The 17,047-nt window shown below is 46.7% G+C and overlaps 1 protein-coding gene across 1 annotated transcript; it reads left to right on the forward strand.

Annotated features, from left to right (window-relative positions):
* Positions 1-1,394: 1,394 nt before the first annotated feature.
* On the forward strand, positions 1,395-14,027 carry CD2 (CD2 molecule). Its single transcript, XM_035315267.1, has 5 exons — positions 1,395-1,635; positions 4,365-4,661; positions 7,201-7,437; positions 10,225-10,344; positions 12,273-14,027. Exons 1-5 carry the CDS (start codon positions 1,575-1,577, stop codon positions 12,479-12,481), a joined length of 924 nt encoding a protein of 307 aa, XP_035171158.1. The 5' UTR covers positions 1,395-1,574; the 3' UTR covers positions 12,482-14,027.
* The last annotated feature ends 3,020 nt before the right edge of the window (positions 14,028-17,047 follow it).

The raw sequence follows: 17,047 nt of genomic DNA on the forward strand, positions 1-17,047 counted from the left end.
CAGTCCCTGCCCCAGTGTGTTTGTGGTATGAATGTGCTGGCAAAGAGCTGGGGCCTGCTGGAAGCAGAAGTTGATGTCAAGGGATGTTGTTTTGAGGAAAAAAACAGACAACGTTGAGCCAAATGTGGGCATTGGTTTCAACATGGCAGGGCCTCCTTTTGCCCTGCTTGATGGACCCAGTGACAAAAGCTCCATGTGGCCGGGAAGAGAGATCCCTGCAGCCCGCTGGGGCTGGCACTGCTGCCATGGATTGCTTGCTGGGAAGATGTCAGGGCATCTTCCATGCCTCAACCTGTTTTTCTTTCACTGAGTGTAGAAGTCATGCACAAAAATGTCATCTTGCTGCTGTTGCTTCCTCTCTCCTTTTGCACGGGCCTCTGTTTTGTGTTCTTTGTAAGGAAACAACAAAAACCAAAGAAAAGCTAGGTTTTCCGTGATGTGGAAATCAGTAATACTGACTGTGGCCTTAGTGTGTTTTTCCTCAGGTAACTTTTTTCCTTTTGTGCAAACAGAGCTGTTTGCAAAAGATGATAAAGATGATAAAGCTGGAGAAGGGGAGGCATTTTAGAAGATCTTCCTATAACTTCAAGAAAGCAGAATGACATGAATTAATGAGAAAGGTTTATCTAATGTTGTACATCTCTTGTGCCATAGTTTTTCTTTTGTCTTATTTCTTGGCTCACATCCACGATAAAAAAGCTGAAAGATTTCAGTGGCCACTGTTGCAAAGGGATTGTGCTGAGGATGGTAATTCAAAATCCTCCGCACCCCATCTGTTTCATGTTGGAAACAGGAATAAGGATTTTATTAGCTTCTCACGTGTTTTTGGACCTATCTCCAATACCTCCTCCCATCTTTCCTCACAGTCTTTCCAACACCAGCCAGCTTTGGGGCTGATTTCTGGCTAGACCAAGGCAGTGTGCTCATCTGCTTCCAAGCTCATCCCTCTTCTGCAGCTTGGTCAGACGGCTGGCTGTGCTGGCAGGACACCCATGTGCCGCACTGGCCAGCCCCTTGTGGATCAGATGCTGATGTGAAGCTGATCTGACGCTTTCCTGGAAAGTGCATCTCCTTTCTATGTGTCGCCCAAGAGCTGTCAGTTCCTGCTCCCCACTGGGGGACCTGGACTTTCTGTCCCCTCTCTGCTGATGGGTCGCAGGGGAGTGGAAGGGTCCCCATCACTCTCCTGCCCCAAAAGACAGATCTGTGCCGCAAGGGAAGGTGGCATGTGGTGGATGCTGGAGTTGAACTCTTCACACAAACATGGAAGAGGACAACGGCACGGTCTGGCCCTCCAGCTGGGTAGGCAGACCTTGGAGGCATGCATGTTGGTGTGCGTTTTCCTTGCCACTCTGCAGATTGCCCAGTCCTGATAAAAAGCAGTCCTTCAGAGGGTATTTCTGTCTGTGCTTTCTGTGCCTGTGCGAGAAACGAGAAGTGCTAGAGTGAGAGGGGGAGGAGGGCACAAGGGCTGTGCAGACACAGCCCACGACCGCTTGCTTATAGCAGGCGATCCTTTCACCTGCTAGGAGCTATCACTAGACAAGGCAGCACTGGCTCTTTGGACCCTGAAAATGAACTTCAGGAGGATTTTCCTAGTCAAGTGCTTGCTGCTTTGGTTTCCCAATGTAAAAGGTAAGCCTTCATTAAGTTTTTGCTTTCTCAGGCTGGTGTTGTTAAAGTTGCATTTTAATCCATTTACAACTTGGGGGGATGTTACTGATAAGAAACTAGTTCCACTTTCTCAGTGGGTGAGGTGTTTGGGCACATTTGGGTTATAGCTATTATTACTTGATTTTATTTTCAGCCAGGGTGAGGAGGGCAAGACCTGAGTTTCCTATTTCAATTATATTAATAAGCTGTAAACAGTTCTGGTTTAAAGTTAATGAGCTCTAATTTGACAGATGTATAATGAGAAATATCAGCATGCAGTTTTCTCTCTGCCCTCAAGGTAGCTTGTACTACATTAGAGATCTAGTTCACGGTGCATTGTGCAGAACCATTATCACATGTAATTACCTTTTCTTATCAAAGATGAAGAAATCTTTTGAAAACACAAATTACATTCTTCCATAAATATTAACAGAAAGAGTGATAGATCTACCTGTCAGCAGTGGAGTTGAAGGAGCATAGGATGTGAAAACAGTAAGCAAATGTGTACTTATATTTTGTATAATACTGCTCTCATTTATTAAAGTATTAATCTAAAAACTTAAGGTGTTAACGTGTAGGTTAGAGAAGGTTTTAAGAGGTGAAGACAACGCAACCAGGCACATTTTATTTTATTTTATTTCTGTTCATTTCACTACAGATTGTTTAAATTTTTTTCCCTTCAGAACAAAATGAGTAGAAAAATAAGGAATTTATTTTTGGTACGTGATGTATAAAAGAATCTTCCCAAGCAGAAATGAAGTTTATTTCCCTTGAATGGAAAACTGGTTTCAAATATACACGAAGATGTAAACCAAAAGACTTCCTTACTTCTCTAAAGTTACTATTTCGAGCTTTTATTTTTAACTCTTTCTTGTGACTGCAAATGAGCTCTATGCTGCCAGTTCTGATATTTCTGCCCCTTGAAGAGCATTTCAGTTGGCATTAGCAGAACTGATGTTTCCTTAGCTAACAAATTTTAATATCACACATGTGGAAGCCTCTGCTTTCCACCAGCAAGTCTGAGTGTTGATGTGATCTCCATGGAGTTGTGTCTAGGTGGTCAGTCCTCAGAGATGCCACTGAATTTTCCCTGAAAACATAGATTTTTTTTTCTTTACTTCTGGAGATAAAGAAATAAATGCTAATATCTGTCAAGTAAAGAAATCCTATTACTAGCTCTAACTACCTGTTCATGACTGAACAGAAATGAGTATCAAAATTCAGACATTTGGGTATAACCTGTAGTGTCATCGAAGTGGAGGTTGGCTGTTTCCAAGTCTGTTTGATAGCTTGATTTCAGACTATTTCATTAGATACATCAAATACCTCATAAAAAATGCAATAGTGAACTAAGAACCTCTCCTTAGACTGGGGGTGAATTGTAGGAAACACTTCAGTATTAATTTCCTTGTTGCAGAGGCACAATATTTTAATTCTTTGGTTATCTCTAACATCGTTAGCTTTGTGAAATAGAAACTGTATTTTAATTTCTCTGTCATAGAGTTTACCATTGTGCTAGATACAAGGAATAAAGGATTATATGCTACAGTGAAGGACTGTAATAAATGCGTAAACGCAGTTTTCCTGCCTGTGGGAAAAAGTGCTTGAAATCTATAAAATTAGAGCAGAATTGGCTCTGCCTGGTCATGTGAAAAGAAATCCCGTCCTGCCTCTGCTTTATCCTATAAATTGAAGAGGAATGAATACAGAATATAGAAAAAGACAAATGAAATAAGCTGCGGTTCTGAATTAATGTTGTTATTCATTAGCATATTCCATCCAACACTTGTAAGCACTTCTGGTGTTTTTTTTATCTTCACCTAAAAATTTTCCACCCACACTTGGGGTGGAGGCAGTGCCCGCATTGAAGTGACCTCCTGACAGAATGTGTGCTCAGAAGCCCCCGTTCACCAGAGCTGTGCCTTGTGGAGGCTGTGGAGCGCCCTTGAGCATAGAGGGCATGAGACCCAGGCACAGCAGGAAGAGTACTTAATCTCCAATGGCAGTAACATGCTTAACATTCGACAGCCCTTGCTTTTTCTGAATATTGTCTTCATGAAAAGTGCTACCCAGTCCTGGCTGCACCTTTGTGATGTAGCCTCCTCTCACCTGTTTTGCAGAGGGGAACTATGATCAAAGGGCACCTGTGAAGAGATAAGGTATTTTTTTTGCCTTTGCTTGCCTCGCAGTATCTGCAGGGCCGGATAATTTTGCAGGCTGAGGTTGGCTGTTTTTCTCCCCCCTTACTTGCCCGCACCATGATGGTGTGCTACACGCACCAAGTGGATGCACTGCAGAGCGGCGAGGAGGGGGCACCAGGAACCAACAGCCCTGTATCTTCCTCCAGTTCGGTGTCTTGCACTCACTGATCGACACAGGCACGTCTTTTAGGCCACTATTACTATTGCCATCACCATTGCTGCTGAAGTGATCCCATGCTCCAGTTTGCATTCTCGCTGTCCGCAGTAATGATTGCAGTGACAAGCGCTCTAAGTGTCAGCCTGTGCCAAAAGTTAAACCCAACAAAGTGACCTTATTATCTTCAGGAAGGGCTAAGTTCATGGGCAGCCATGAATCTGAACATAAGTAACAGAGGCTTAGGGAACTCAGAGTAGAAATGAAAACCTTTTGGGTCACCGCTGTGGCTGGTGAACAGGACAGCAGTGGCTGTTCGAGACTTGCTGATGGGCTGGTTGTGCTTCCCTTCAAAGGCGCTGACACCAGAAGGATTTACGTGGCAGTGGATGGGTCAGCTTTTCTCAGCATCATGACTACTGGGACTGTGCATGAGGCAACATGGTCAAGAAACGATCAGAGGTTACTTCAGATAAAAAATAAGAAAATTAAGTATTACACAGACAGAAAAGGCTGCAGGTGTAACGTACTCTTCAATGGGACTCTACAAATACAGCCTGTGAAGAAAGAGGACAGCGGCACGTACACAGTGCTTGTTTACCACGAAGATGGAAAACTGAAGGCAGAAGAAAAAACAGCACTCATTGTTCAGGGTGAGTTTTTACTTTCCCCATGGCATTCCCAGCCACAGACAAAAAAGACCTGGTGTTCCCACACCCTCATACAACCTCTCCTGCTCATTGCCCCGTTTCTGTTTCAGGGGGGATTCCTGTGAGATGTACCTCTTTGCTCCCTTCTGTTACTCTTGTTGATTCCCTCTGGTCCCCTGTTGCTTTCTGGCTCCTCTCCTTGTCGACCACCTGATCCCTCCATGTGCCCAGGCAGCACTAAAAGCCTACAGATAGGCAATGGGAGCCCACAATCTTTTTTTTTTTTTTTTTTTTTTTTTTTTTTTTTTTTGGCTCAAACACAAGAAAACTCCAGCAATCACATCCCCTGAGATGTACCACAATAGGCAAGGATTTGAATTTGCAGGGGAAGACAACTCCTGCATCCCCGTCCTCAGACAGCATAATGCAACAAATAAAAGCACCCCTAAGTCCACGCCCAGGGAATTCAACGGGGAGTTCATGGGTTCCAAGCATGAGGGCAGCCTACGTTTCCGTGCTGTATCTTGAGCTGAGAGATGTTAGTGGTAGCAGCCCAAAGTTTCTGGGGATGGGTATTCTGCTCTTCAGTGGCAGCTATCACCTCTCCAGACTGCTAAGCCATAGGGCAACATGTATTTATTTATTTATTTTTTCCCAGCAAGTGGATGGTTTTGCTCTGTCCTTCCTCAGCCAGCATGCAGACCTTTGCCAACCTCAAGTTTGTGGGCATCAGCTGGCACTACTGAAATTATGCCTTCACAAGGCAGCAGCAGCAAAGACAGCTGGAAGGGTTTTAGCAGCCTTTTTGTGCAGTTCGGAGGCCCTGTGGCTAACGAACAGACTGCTGAGAAGTGAGGGTGTCTCACTACTTTGAAAACCATCATTGCAAACTGCATATTCAGGAAGTTGTTGGGGCTTGAATCTACTTACTCATGCTTAAGGCACTGAGCTGTCATTGGGCTTACCTGAGTTTAATGTTGGGTTAAGGCAATAAGTTGCAAGTTAGCTGCGTGCTGCATCAATTCACCTACTGTGCAGCAGAGAGCTTGCCTTGCCTCTGATACACAGCTTTGGAGGTAAAATCCTCTAGTAACTGTTGGGTGAGTCAATTGTCATCCAGTTTATACCTTGTTATTAGTGTTGGAAAATAACTGTTCTAGAACAGAAAAAAAAATATGTTTAGGTGATGACATCATCACCCAACTCCCTCACCAGAACCTGGACTCTGGTGTTTCACACTGGGATGTTCCCCTGAAAGATAACTTACAGCTTGCAGAAGAGGAGCTTAATGAGGAAAGGGACGCTGCCTTTCCTTTTCACAGTGTGAAACTAGACTTCATTTGCTATGAGCAGCTCCTAATGGCTTTAAAATTTATGCTCTCCGTAGCTTACGCTGCCTACAGCTATAGATGAGCCTGGTGTGTAGTTGTTTGCCTCGTTTAAAAGGTAGAAATTGAACTTTTTTCTATCTGATGCCCCTGCCAGTTGTCCCTGGTTGAGCAAAAGTCCTGCAAGGCTTTTCTGCTTCAATCAGTGTCACCAGTGACAGAGAATCTGGAACTGAAACATAAGTAGTTGCTTGCAGGACGAGACAGAAATTGGTTCTCTCTGTCATAGCCTCATTGAGAGCTAAGAGTGGTCTGTTTTGTTTTGTGATTTCTGTTCTGATGGGTTTTCATGCTGTGGCTGTCATGCAAGCTGAGTGCCGTTGGTGATACATAAAGCACCGTAAGCAGCTGTTTGTTCTGCCTTAGAGGAAATCTCTCCTGATGGGTAGAGGCAGATCAGAGCTGACTTAATTTGCACCAAAACACTGGAGCAGGAGCTGCAGAGGGCTGTTTCCAGTCTTCCCCATCCACCTCCTTCCCCCCAAAACACACCTTCTTCCCCTACCCTTGCTGGGCTGGCCGTGAGCCAGGCTGGGCCTGGAAGTAATCCAGCCGTGTTGGTGCAGCTCTGCTTTGCTGAAACGCTCTCAGATGGCTTCCAGATCTTGGCGGAGCTCCACATCTGCGGCACCTCCCCTCCACCCCCAAATTACTCGGGTGAGCTCTAGCATCCCTTCAGGTTGCCCAGGATATGGTTAACTGTCTGGAGTTAAAATGCCCTTATGATGTGAACTACAGATATTTCTATTCTGAAGAGGAACTGGGGATAAAACTCAGGTTTTAAATTGTGGATAATGCTGCAGTGAAAATGGGTACAGAAGGCAGAGTGTAGATGCTCTTGCTGAAATAACCATGTCTTGTTTAAGGAAGAGACACTTTACAGTGTATTGAGAAGGGAATAGAAAGAGATTTTAAAAAAAAGATGAGAAATGTGTTAGGACACATATGTAGACTGATTTACTGCATTTTGTTTATCATTGCTGTGTTGCTTCTACAGTGGAAGTCTAATTTGCTCTTTATTCTTCTCTGGTCTCATTAGCTGGTATTACTCCCTCACTGCTTGTTGGTGGCTAATTCCTTGTTCTGCTTAATAATGGAGATTTTCAAAAGGAGAAACCTTGTCAGACCTGCCTGTGCCCTCTCTTCTTTTTCAGAGCCTGTCCCTCAGCCAATCATCTACGCTGAATGCATTAATAAAACCACAACCGTGAAATGTGAAGTGAAGCAGACGACTAACAACCAAACATTTATGATAGAAGTGGCTCATGATAAAATTAGAAGAAGTAATTTAACAAAGGTGGAATTTACTACAACCTTTTCTGGGAGGTTCAGATGTACTGTTAAGAATGAAGTCAGCGAAAAAACAACCGAGAAACAAGTCAAGTGTTCAGGTAGAAAATCCATTTTTACTACAATCTGTTGGTTTGACGTAGGGGGCTTGATGTAGTTGCACATATCTACAGGATTGCTCCAGGTGCCAGAAGTATCAATGGTTCCCTGTACCCAATATCATGAGTCCAGCACCACTGCTGGGTTTTTATTGCATGCAGCAGTCTGCAACAGGCAGATATCACTCCTGTCGTTTTTATACTTCTTTATTCCTTTAAAACAAGTGGTACTTCCCAAATTATTACTGTGAAAGAGGTGATTTCAGTAAGATAGTATAAAACTACCCAAGCTACTACAACATAAATTAACAGCTTGTTTTGGGAAATGTGGCTTGGGATCTTCTCCTGTGTATATGAAGCCATGGCATTGATTTCATTGATTTGCTCTTCATTTACATCTTTATGGTGGGAAAATCAGTTGCATGTTCTTTTTCTACTCTCCATGCTCATACCTACAAAGGTGGTGGTTGTCTGCTATCTGTGGGTGTGCTTGGGTGCTCTCACAAGGGGAAAAATAAGCTCACTGGTCTCCCCGCTTGGCTTAAAAATCAGGAATGGGGTTTTGGAGAAGTTAGCTGAGCTTTGGGGCTACATGACTCAGATAAGCATGGCTCAAATGTACCATGGATTTCCATATTCATTTGAAATTTCACCTTCCTCAAACACAGTCACAGCAAGAGAACTGGAGGAAATGTATTTTAAATGGGCAGAATCATGCCGAAAATGATTAGATAGGCAAAAGAAGTTACACCCTTCCCACCCAACCTCAGTGGGGTTTATTTTGAGAGTTAAGGCGAAAACAAGGGATGGGTCATACCAGTGTAACGCTGGATGTGGTGCTCAGTTCTAAGCTGAGATATCCAGTGCAGTACTGGGGAAAAGTCCTTGAATCTGCTGATCTTGGACTCATCCCACCTAACTGGCAGCACTGAACTTAAAGCACTCACTTGCTCTATATTCCTGCTGCGGTTAATGGAGAGTAGGGACTCAGGGTAGCTGGTGTAGTGTTTCCAATGTACTGCTATTTCTGCCACAGAAAATTCCAGAAAAGTCCCAAGTTCAGCCCACAGTGTGAGAAGAGAGGGAGCAAATCCTTGAGGTATAGGCCTCACTAAAGTGATGCCAAGGTGTACTGTGGCTGACTGAAGGAGAAAGAGCTGAGGGACGGGGTGGCCCTCCCCTGCAGCATTTGCCCTGTGAAGGATCCTTCTGACACCTAACCTAGCCAAAAAAGGGTTGCATGCTTCTGTGTTGAGCTGACAGGCCGCACAGCCACCTTGGCGCCAGCACTGGAAAAGGGTCCGGAGGGCTGCATGTGGCATGGAGTTTCGAGCCAGGTGTGAAAACATGCTGCTGGATCAGGTCAGTTGAAGGCTGGGCAGTCTAGCCCAAACACGTTGTGTTGCTGAGGAAATGCTGGCTGAAGCTGGCCTTTGCCTAGGCAGCCCAGGTCATGAGCCAAGCAAGCCCAGGTCTGCCTGCAATGCTGGTGTAGGCATTATCCATCAGCCAGATGCTGGTCGTCCTTGAGAAGTGCTCTTCTTGCACAGGGTGAGACAGTTTGTTTTTCTCCTAAATTATTAACAGAGAAATAAAATGGTTGTCATTCTGGTCTTGAAGGTATGCGTGTGTGCGACACTGATAAAGCACCATAACCATGCAACGCTACCCTTCCTATGCAAACTAAAACATTCTCAGACCTTTCAGTGTGGTAGCAGTACAGGAATAGCTCCACAGTAGATTTAAAAATCCCTAAAATTTCAGTGAAATCTTCTTCCAACCCTGCTGCCCTCCTTGAATATCTTGTCCTGAATTTGAGCTCATCTAACTTTTTATATATAAACATGACTGTGTGAATCTGCCTGGGTTCACCTTATAGTCAACTGTGATTTTCAGACCCTGGAAGGGCAAACCACATCTCAGTGCAACACTGGCAGCTGAAGCAGGTGAGATGAACTAATCGCGGAGCATGCTTGTTTCTCTCCATTACAGTCCAGACTGTTGCTGGTCTTCACACTGTAGATACACAACTTGCCTTCAGCCTTGTGACTCATGCCATCCGTTTGCGTGCCTGGTGTACGTTAAGGGTGGTACCCGTAGTGCCTCCTCTTTCAGAGCTTTGTCTCCCAGGGAGCAAAGGAAGGTGCTCTTCTGTGGGGTACTTCAGCTCTGTAGCACCTGTGCTCAGGTATGAACACCAAATGCCAGGAGAGCAGCCCAAGCGGGAGGCAACAAAGGAGGGCTTTATTTGGCTGAAGTAAGGAAGGCTCACATAAACCTTTGCCCACCAAGTAAACCAAACTCTTGTTTTGAGGCTGTAGGATATTTGGTTATGCTTTTTCCATCTTCACTATTTTTTAATTTGCATAGAGCCAAAAATTGAAGCAGAAGTACCAAAATGCTATGAGGCAACCTGATCTCAGTGTTTCCATCTCAGTAGGAAGTACATAGAAAAAGTTTATTTCTGTTGGATGCTGAGCACTGCCTGGATGCTCGTTGTCCTTAAAAGGGTCCCCTGCAGGAACAGACTATTTGTGTTAATTTAAGTAAGAGGAGCTGACACATGAGTGCTCTGGTTTCAGTTTGCTGCAAAGAAAGTTTCCACAGCATTCTCCAACACTGTGTCCTTCACAATGAGGACCAGTAACTTTCTGCTCTGTACAGAGAAAGGGTAAAGGGCGGGTTCTTCCACTGGGGCTGCCTTTATAGTCAATGGGAGAAAAATACAGAATTCTAGGTAGCCATTATGCAAGTTATTTCTTTAACATCCTCTTTCATTCTCTTAACTAGGCCAGCTGGACTTCTATCTTATCATAAGCATAGCAGGAGGTGCAGTATTGCTTGTCGCTTTTGTGATTTTGCTTATTTTCTGCATCAGGAAGAAAAAAACACAAAGGCTTGAAGATGATGGTAAGTGTTTAAAGGCATTATGTTTCTTTCCAGGCACCTAAAATCTTCAAGCTTTCTACTGATTGCACCCCTGTGGGCAGGAGCCTGCCGTTCGCCATAGCTTGAGCAAGAACTCAATTTTCACACACAGTGAATCTCAGCAGATCAGCTGCTATTGTCAGTCTTGGTTTCCCAGGATGTGCTTGGAACAGAAGACCTTTTGGTCTCAAACCCTTCTGTTCATCTGTGGGAGAAGAATGGCTCCCCTAAATCTCAGCCAAGACCACCTGTCATGAACATCCATGGGGCTAAACATACAATTAGATACTCCATCAGATTTTTTTCCAGTAAATTTATAGTGTAAAATTAGGATCTTTGAAATCATTAGTCACATTTAGAAACAATGTACATAGTGGGAAGGGGCAAGAAGGGCTCAGCTTTTTGGTGAGTTTCCTCAGGCATTTTCTGGTGCCTGTCCTCTCTACAAAACAATGTTGTTGGAGGCCCAACATGGGGCGCTTCATTAAAGACACCATGCTTTCAGAGCGGGCAGAGATTTCATCTGTCCAAAATTTAGGCTTCGTTAAGGCCACAAGAAATACGCTGATAGAGTCATCTCTCAGCATGGACTCAGTGTTGATGGAGAGGTGTCTTTGAATTACAGCTCATGTGCTGCCCCTATATTGTGTGGGCAGAGGACACCGAGCTGCCACTCAGGAAGAGTTGGATGGCCCACCCAGAAGAGGAAGCTAAAGTTATGAGGAGGTCACCCAGCAGCCAGGGGAGCACCTTGGTGTTGCAGGCTTGTGTTAAGTCCTGCACCCACATACTGTGTTAGGCTTCCTGTGTGGTCTTCAATAGCAGCTAGTGTCTGCGTGAGTCAGTGCTCAGGCTACAAAATGGCAGAAAAGACTCTTTTGTATACCACAGCAGTCTTTGCCAAGGTGAAGAGGGCAGTGTTCGAAAGAAACTCCAGCTGATACCTCGAAGGTGCTTGCGGTCAGGCTGACAGGAGGTGTGAGAATGGCCTTTCCCATGGCTGAGGGTATAACATTAGTGCAGTAACTCACCACGGCCCTCTCACTTCACCTGGTCACAAAAGACAGGCAGGGGCTTTCCCTGTTCTCTGGGAGAGCTCACAGCAGTGCAACCACAGGATGTCATCTCCGAAGGCTTGGCATAGGTTGTGAGCGCAATGCCATCAGAGTGTTATTTTACCTTATGGCTGTTCCTGTTTGAGTGATTATTCCCTCAACGGTGCGGTGACAGCATCTCCTCAATTCCTGGGTTTGGATTTTTTTAAAAAAAGTGTCTAGGAGAATGAGAACTAAAATAAGAAGGTGAGCAGCCTCTTTGAAAGAGTTTGTGTGTTTAAAGACACTTCAGTGCCCCAAGAGGTAAATCCCTCAGTCCCTAAGCTAAGATGACTACCATCTCAGAAATGACAAGTTAATGACCAGTTGGCATGTATTTAATTCTTCTACATGTTGGGAAATTAATGCTGGTAATTACCAAGTGCCTGGAAATCTTCATGGCAATCCCAGCGTAGACAATGGCAGGTCAGAGTGCTCTTATGTTGCTTACTGTGGGTGCATCTCAATTTCCATTCTGTCTTCAAAAGATGACAGAGCAGCCCTGGCTGGGGGTGTCCCTTGGTGGGTGACCAGCACAGAGGAGGCAGAGCCACCTCAAACATCCCCAGGTACCTTGACCTCAGCTGGGCAACTGCAAAGCTTTTAGCTTTGCCTGGGGTGCACAGGTGACTGATTTTGTTTGTCCTGCTGAAGTAGTAGGACAATCTGAGAGTGACAGCAGCCTCCCAGGTAAGGCCAATATCTGGCTTTTTCTTCCCTGAGCTTTCTCTTCTCCCTCGTTGACTTAAGTAAGAGCGTCGCCTTCTGCTTAGACGTGAGTAGGCATCTGACTGCTGGGATCTCCTGTCATTGCAGATGAGGAGAGGATGATGCAGGCTCGCAAGGTAGAGACCGAGATGGCAGTGCGGGAGCTCCCTCGTCCGCCGGCCAACCCTACCCCCCGGCAGGTGCGCCTGCAGCAGAGGCCTCTGCCGCAGCCCCAGGGGCAGCAGCAAGCCATGCCTCCATGGCCTAGGCCGCGCACCCAGCCGCGGACTCCAACCCAACCGAGAGAGAGACCTTGAGCGTCTGTCCTCAGAGGGACAGAGCTCTCTCTGCTCCACGACTCGCCAGAAGAAGGAAGTTTACAGAAACCCTCCCGCCCAGGCTTGTGTAATGCTCAGCTATGAAGCGCCAGCTTTCGTTGCATAAAATTAGAGAGAACATCAACTAGCTGAAGATGGAGAGACACGGTGGAGGACATTGAAGGGACCTCATCCCTGGAGCTATGTTAATTCAGCTGAGCCTTGACACCTGTGTCTTTCTGTGGTTCACTTGTTTTTACTGCACCGTGTTGTTGTCTTGCTTTTTGGATGGATTATCTCAAGAAGGGAGAGCCCTAGGGAGACAACATGGGCTTACGGATCTCACGTGGCTCTGTCACGTAGCTTTCTGTTCTCCTGCCATGCATTAGGACAGCCCTCTGGTTTTAGCATCAAACGCATGATCTCCTGGACAGAAAACTAAGTTGTATACAATCAGTTGCTTGCCTGATGTTGAAAGAATTGCGTTGTCCGATGCAGAGAAGAAAATACTGAAAGGAGATGTGAGAGCCTGAAGCATGTATGTGCTTCTATGTGGGAAAAACGCAAGTAGGGAAGAAGTGAACCCTTCACTTTCTCTACCATATTTAGAAAAAGAAATCACACGCTTAAATCGCAGAAGGATTTAGGTTGGATTTTTTTTTTCCAACAGACAAACAAAGCACTGAGACAATTTTCTGGGAGAGTATCACCAACACTTGGGGTTTCAGAGGATGGATTAGACAACAACCTGCAAGGTACCCTTATCTGCTGAGGGCCAGGGGAACGTGCTACATGGCTTCCACAAGGACTGCTTCAGCTGTTTTCTGTGACTTCTTGGTGGCAAATAAAGTTAAACTATGCTCCCTACATGTATAACCAGGTGATTGCAGAGAATTGTTAAGAGATCTCTCAAAGGGAGAGGTGTGTATCTGGACTGCAATAACTGCGCCTACATCACTCCACATGCTGGACAAACGCTGCTCACTCCTCTGGTCCTAGGAAATGTTCATAACTGCCTCTATTGGACAGCTGAGGAGCTGGGAGAGGACATACCTCAGAGCAATGTCTGAATGGATAAATGAGCCCATCTGGTGTAACCTGCAGCATAGGTGGAGAACGGGAGAGCTACCGGAGCCACAGAGCATGAGCCATCTGGCCAGCAAGTTGTTGCAATAGGTTGAAAATGTAATAAGTCTTTGAGGGTTGATTATTCTGCACGCATCATGGGAGTGAAAACAGCCATCCTTTGTTTCTCCTCAGAAATGTGACTATTTTTATCTTCTGGTATAAGGGCAGAGAAGAAACTTGTCAAGGGGAAGGAGGTATTTGCCTCATCCAGAGCTCAGTCACTTTGCTCGAACTCCAGTCATGGACACAGTGTTGGAAGTGCCACTTGTTCTTGCCTTAGCCTTCCGCAGCTTGTTTTAGGGCTTCTACTTATTTAAAGTTGCATTTGGTAAATGTTTCATGGCTAATTTTGTAATACAAGCTATGTCCCTGTAGTGAATGAATAAAGATAAGAGTGGGTGGTGAGTATTTCAGTTCACACCTGTGCTGCAGTTCCAGTATCCGGATGCCACTTTGGTACAGAGGAGACAGGAAAAACGTTTTGGTCCCTGAGCCACAGAAACCTGGGTGCAGGAGGTGTTGCAGAGGTCATCGGGAGGCACTGGTCATCGTGTGAGTACCTGCAGCTGGTGGGATTAGGTCAGCGTGGGTGAGCACAGCCGCTGTGCCTGCCTGCCTGGTGCGGCTGGAGCTTTCCTGGTGCCCCCTCCAGAGTGAGCAGCCAGGCTGGGACTGCTCTGGTTATGGTAGTGCTTGTCCTTCCTGGGAGAGAAGGGGGCTACTGGGACCTGGTGGAGAAGATGGGCTCCTCCTGGGACTCCACCAAATAGCGCTGTCAGTGCCATGTGCTTAACAGAGCTGCAGGAACACTTAGGAGATGCTCCTTCCCCGTGGCTGGGGCTTGGTGAGCTTCTGTCACGTGCCTTCCTCTTAGAGAGCTGCTTAGGTCAAGGGACCTCGCTCTGTGACTTACTTGGTGGGGATCTGCAGCTGGTTCCCTTGTGCCAGGTGTCCTCACCACCCGGGGTCAGTCATGCAGAGCCCGGCTCCCAGCTGAACTGCCGTGCAGGCAGCTCTGCAAACGCTGCCGGCCGTGCTTGCAGTGTGGTGGCTGTGCTGTAGCCACACTCCTGCTCCGCAGCCAACCTCTCTACCAAGTGCCCCGACAGCACATGCCCTCTGCCTGATCCCTGTTGCTGCAATCTGTGCCCTGCTCCTGGGGTTGGTTTCAGGTCCTCACTCTCCCCTTCAGCCGAAGAAGCTTTTTGCTGTTGGTTGCTGGCTGGGTCCAACCCACCCTTGAGTCCTGGAGACCATGCTGTGAACCATGAAACCTCGTTGTCTCAGCTGTTGTAAGGCTGAGCACACCCAAATTCTGCCCTTGGTTCCTGTTCTTGGGCACAGCAGATGCCCACAGCAACGGGCATGAGTGCAGTGGGGAGGTGCACGTTTCAACCCACTGCAGTCTCCTCTGGCTCCTGCTCCGTCGCTTTTCAGCTAAACTTTTATCTCTGAGGTGACAAGGGGCTCCAAGCTGAGTAATAAAAGCTGAATATAGCCTTGTTGGGTGGAGCTGTATGAAAATGTAGCCACCCTCAGGAAGACGCAGGGAAATGAGTGCAGAGTACCCCGTCCAACAGGAGTCTCGTCAGGGCAATGCTTATGTTTGCTTCTGTCACCTTTTCTTTGGTAGTCACCCTTGCTTTTGCAATATTTCATGTTTGTTTCAATGCGCTGCAACAGAGAGTGTTTGTATGTTCCTAAGTTCTGCTTGATGCCTACAAGAAGTCAGCAATTTCTGTGTGTGTGTGTCATGGAGCATTCAAATCTTAGGGGTTTTTTTGTGTGTGTGTGCTGTAGAGGATGTTTCAGTTCTGGAAAATGAGCCAACTTTAAGACCTAAGAAATAACAGGAAGTGCTCAGCTCTGATGATACTTGCTGCAACCTTTCCTGGTTCTTCTTTCGTAGACAAATCTATCGGTGATTCACATCAGATGAAGTGTTTTTCTCCATTCCTCCCATGCGGTATGAGACGAGGGTTGATGTGCTGAGCTGCACTCTACAAAGATGCCGGCTTTTCCTCCCATTCGAGAGATGCAGCATATGCAGGAGGCAGCCTTGGTTGGTGAAGGACAGCAAGACCTAGCACTGAAGGAATGGGAGGAAAGTGCAACGCTGTGATCAGAGCAGGGCAGTCATCGTACTGTGCTCTGGCAGCTCTCACCTGTTGTGTGGCCTGAGTGGGCACCCGAAAAAGCAGCGGTTGGTCTTTGTGTCTTCTATCCCAGTCGTAGGCCAATTGACAGCAGCAGCACATGCTGCCTAAACTTGGGCTTTCTGGTGAAACACACAAGACCTGCTTGTAACCTCAGCCAGGCATTAATCAGTCTAGAGGGCTCTTGCTTCTGGCACAGGCAGGGCTGGATCCAGTTAATTTAATTTCTAAAATAAAACTTTGAGCATGTGAAAGGTCAAGTAGGAGGCTGTGGCTGGTTCAAATGTCTGTCTTGGCATGCTTGCCAAAATTATGCCCTGGGGGAAACGACACCTACTTAGTCCTTATTCTACATGGGATCTTCAGGCCGATGGAGATCAGCCCCAGCTGGGATTGTCTTGCCCATCAGCTCCCTTCTCTGTTCTGATAGACAGGCATCATCGCCTCAGCTGTGCTGAAACCGTGCGGTGGGCTCAAGAAATGCTGATTTTGTCTTTCAAACTGCAGTCCTTCATGGGGTGTGCTGCGGGTGATACATCAGAGCAGAGCTCAAGTGCTGGCCACGCAGCACGTGGTCCCTCAGGGCTGTCACCTTCTGGCTCCCAGAGTGACTGACGTTCACCCAGAGGGACCGAGGGGCTGGTCCTGTGTTACGAGTGATGATGTACAGAGGTCTGACTTCAGGCTCGTGGATAAGATCAGTTTCTAGTAACTGTGAAATCTGTGAAATAACCCTGGTGGGCGATGCTGTCTCTGTGGGAAGAAAGCTGAGTTCATTGAAGGCAAGCGCAGTAAGAGGCCCTATGCCAACAAAGTGGCCTCCTCCCCCACTTTCTCCAAGGATGGGAAATTACCTTGCTGTGTTGGGCCACAGTCACTGATCTGCCATAGCTGGGCTCTGAGCACCTTCTGCCAGGAAGGAAGCCACCCTGACATGTCTGCCCTGAAAGCGAGGAAGGCGTCAGCACCCCAAGTGCCTCCCTTCTGGTTGCTTTGGCTGCTGCCCCCCTTGATCTGCTAGAATTGGGAAGACACAGAAGGGAGCTGTGTGGAGAGAGGAGCAGGCTCATCAGGACCTACCTCATATCAGGATCAGTATGGGCATGCTGCCCTGGGCTTCCCAGCAGGGATTTGGGCTTCTCTTTCCCTGCAGAGACCTCATATGGGCTGTGGTGTGCCCCTGGAGCAGGGGCCACGCGTTGCTGCCTTGCTGGGCCACCCACTTCCCCTCCTTCTGAGATCAGGACCAGCAGCAACCTGTTACCCTCCGTGAAGTTACCCC

Source organism: Oxyura jamaicensis, chromosome 1 (genome assembly GCF_011077185.1).
Source record: "Oxyura jamaicensis isolate SHBP4307 breed ruddy duck chromosome 1, BPBGC_Ojam_1.0, whole genome shotgun sequence".
Taxonomy (NCBI): domain Eukaryota; kingdom Metazoa; phylum Chordata; class Aves; order Anseriformes; family Anatidae; genus Oxyura; species Oxyura jamaicensis.

Coding starts and splice junctions, on each gene's coding strand:
- CD2 (XM_035315267.1), top strand. CDS start 1,575: ATGAACTTCAGGAGGATTTTCCTAGTCAAGTGCTTGCTGCTTTGGTTT. Junction 1,636..4,364: donor TTGGTTTCCCAATGTAAAAG/GTAAGCCTTCAT, acceptor TTCCCTTCAAAG/GCGCTGACACCAGAAGGATT. Junction 7,438..10,224: donor GAAACAAGTCAAGTGTTCAG/GTAGAAAATCCA, acceptor TCTCTTAACTAG/GCCAGCTGGACTTCTATCTT.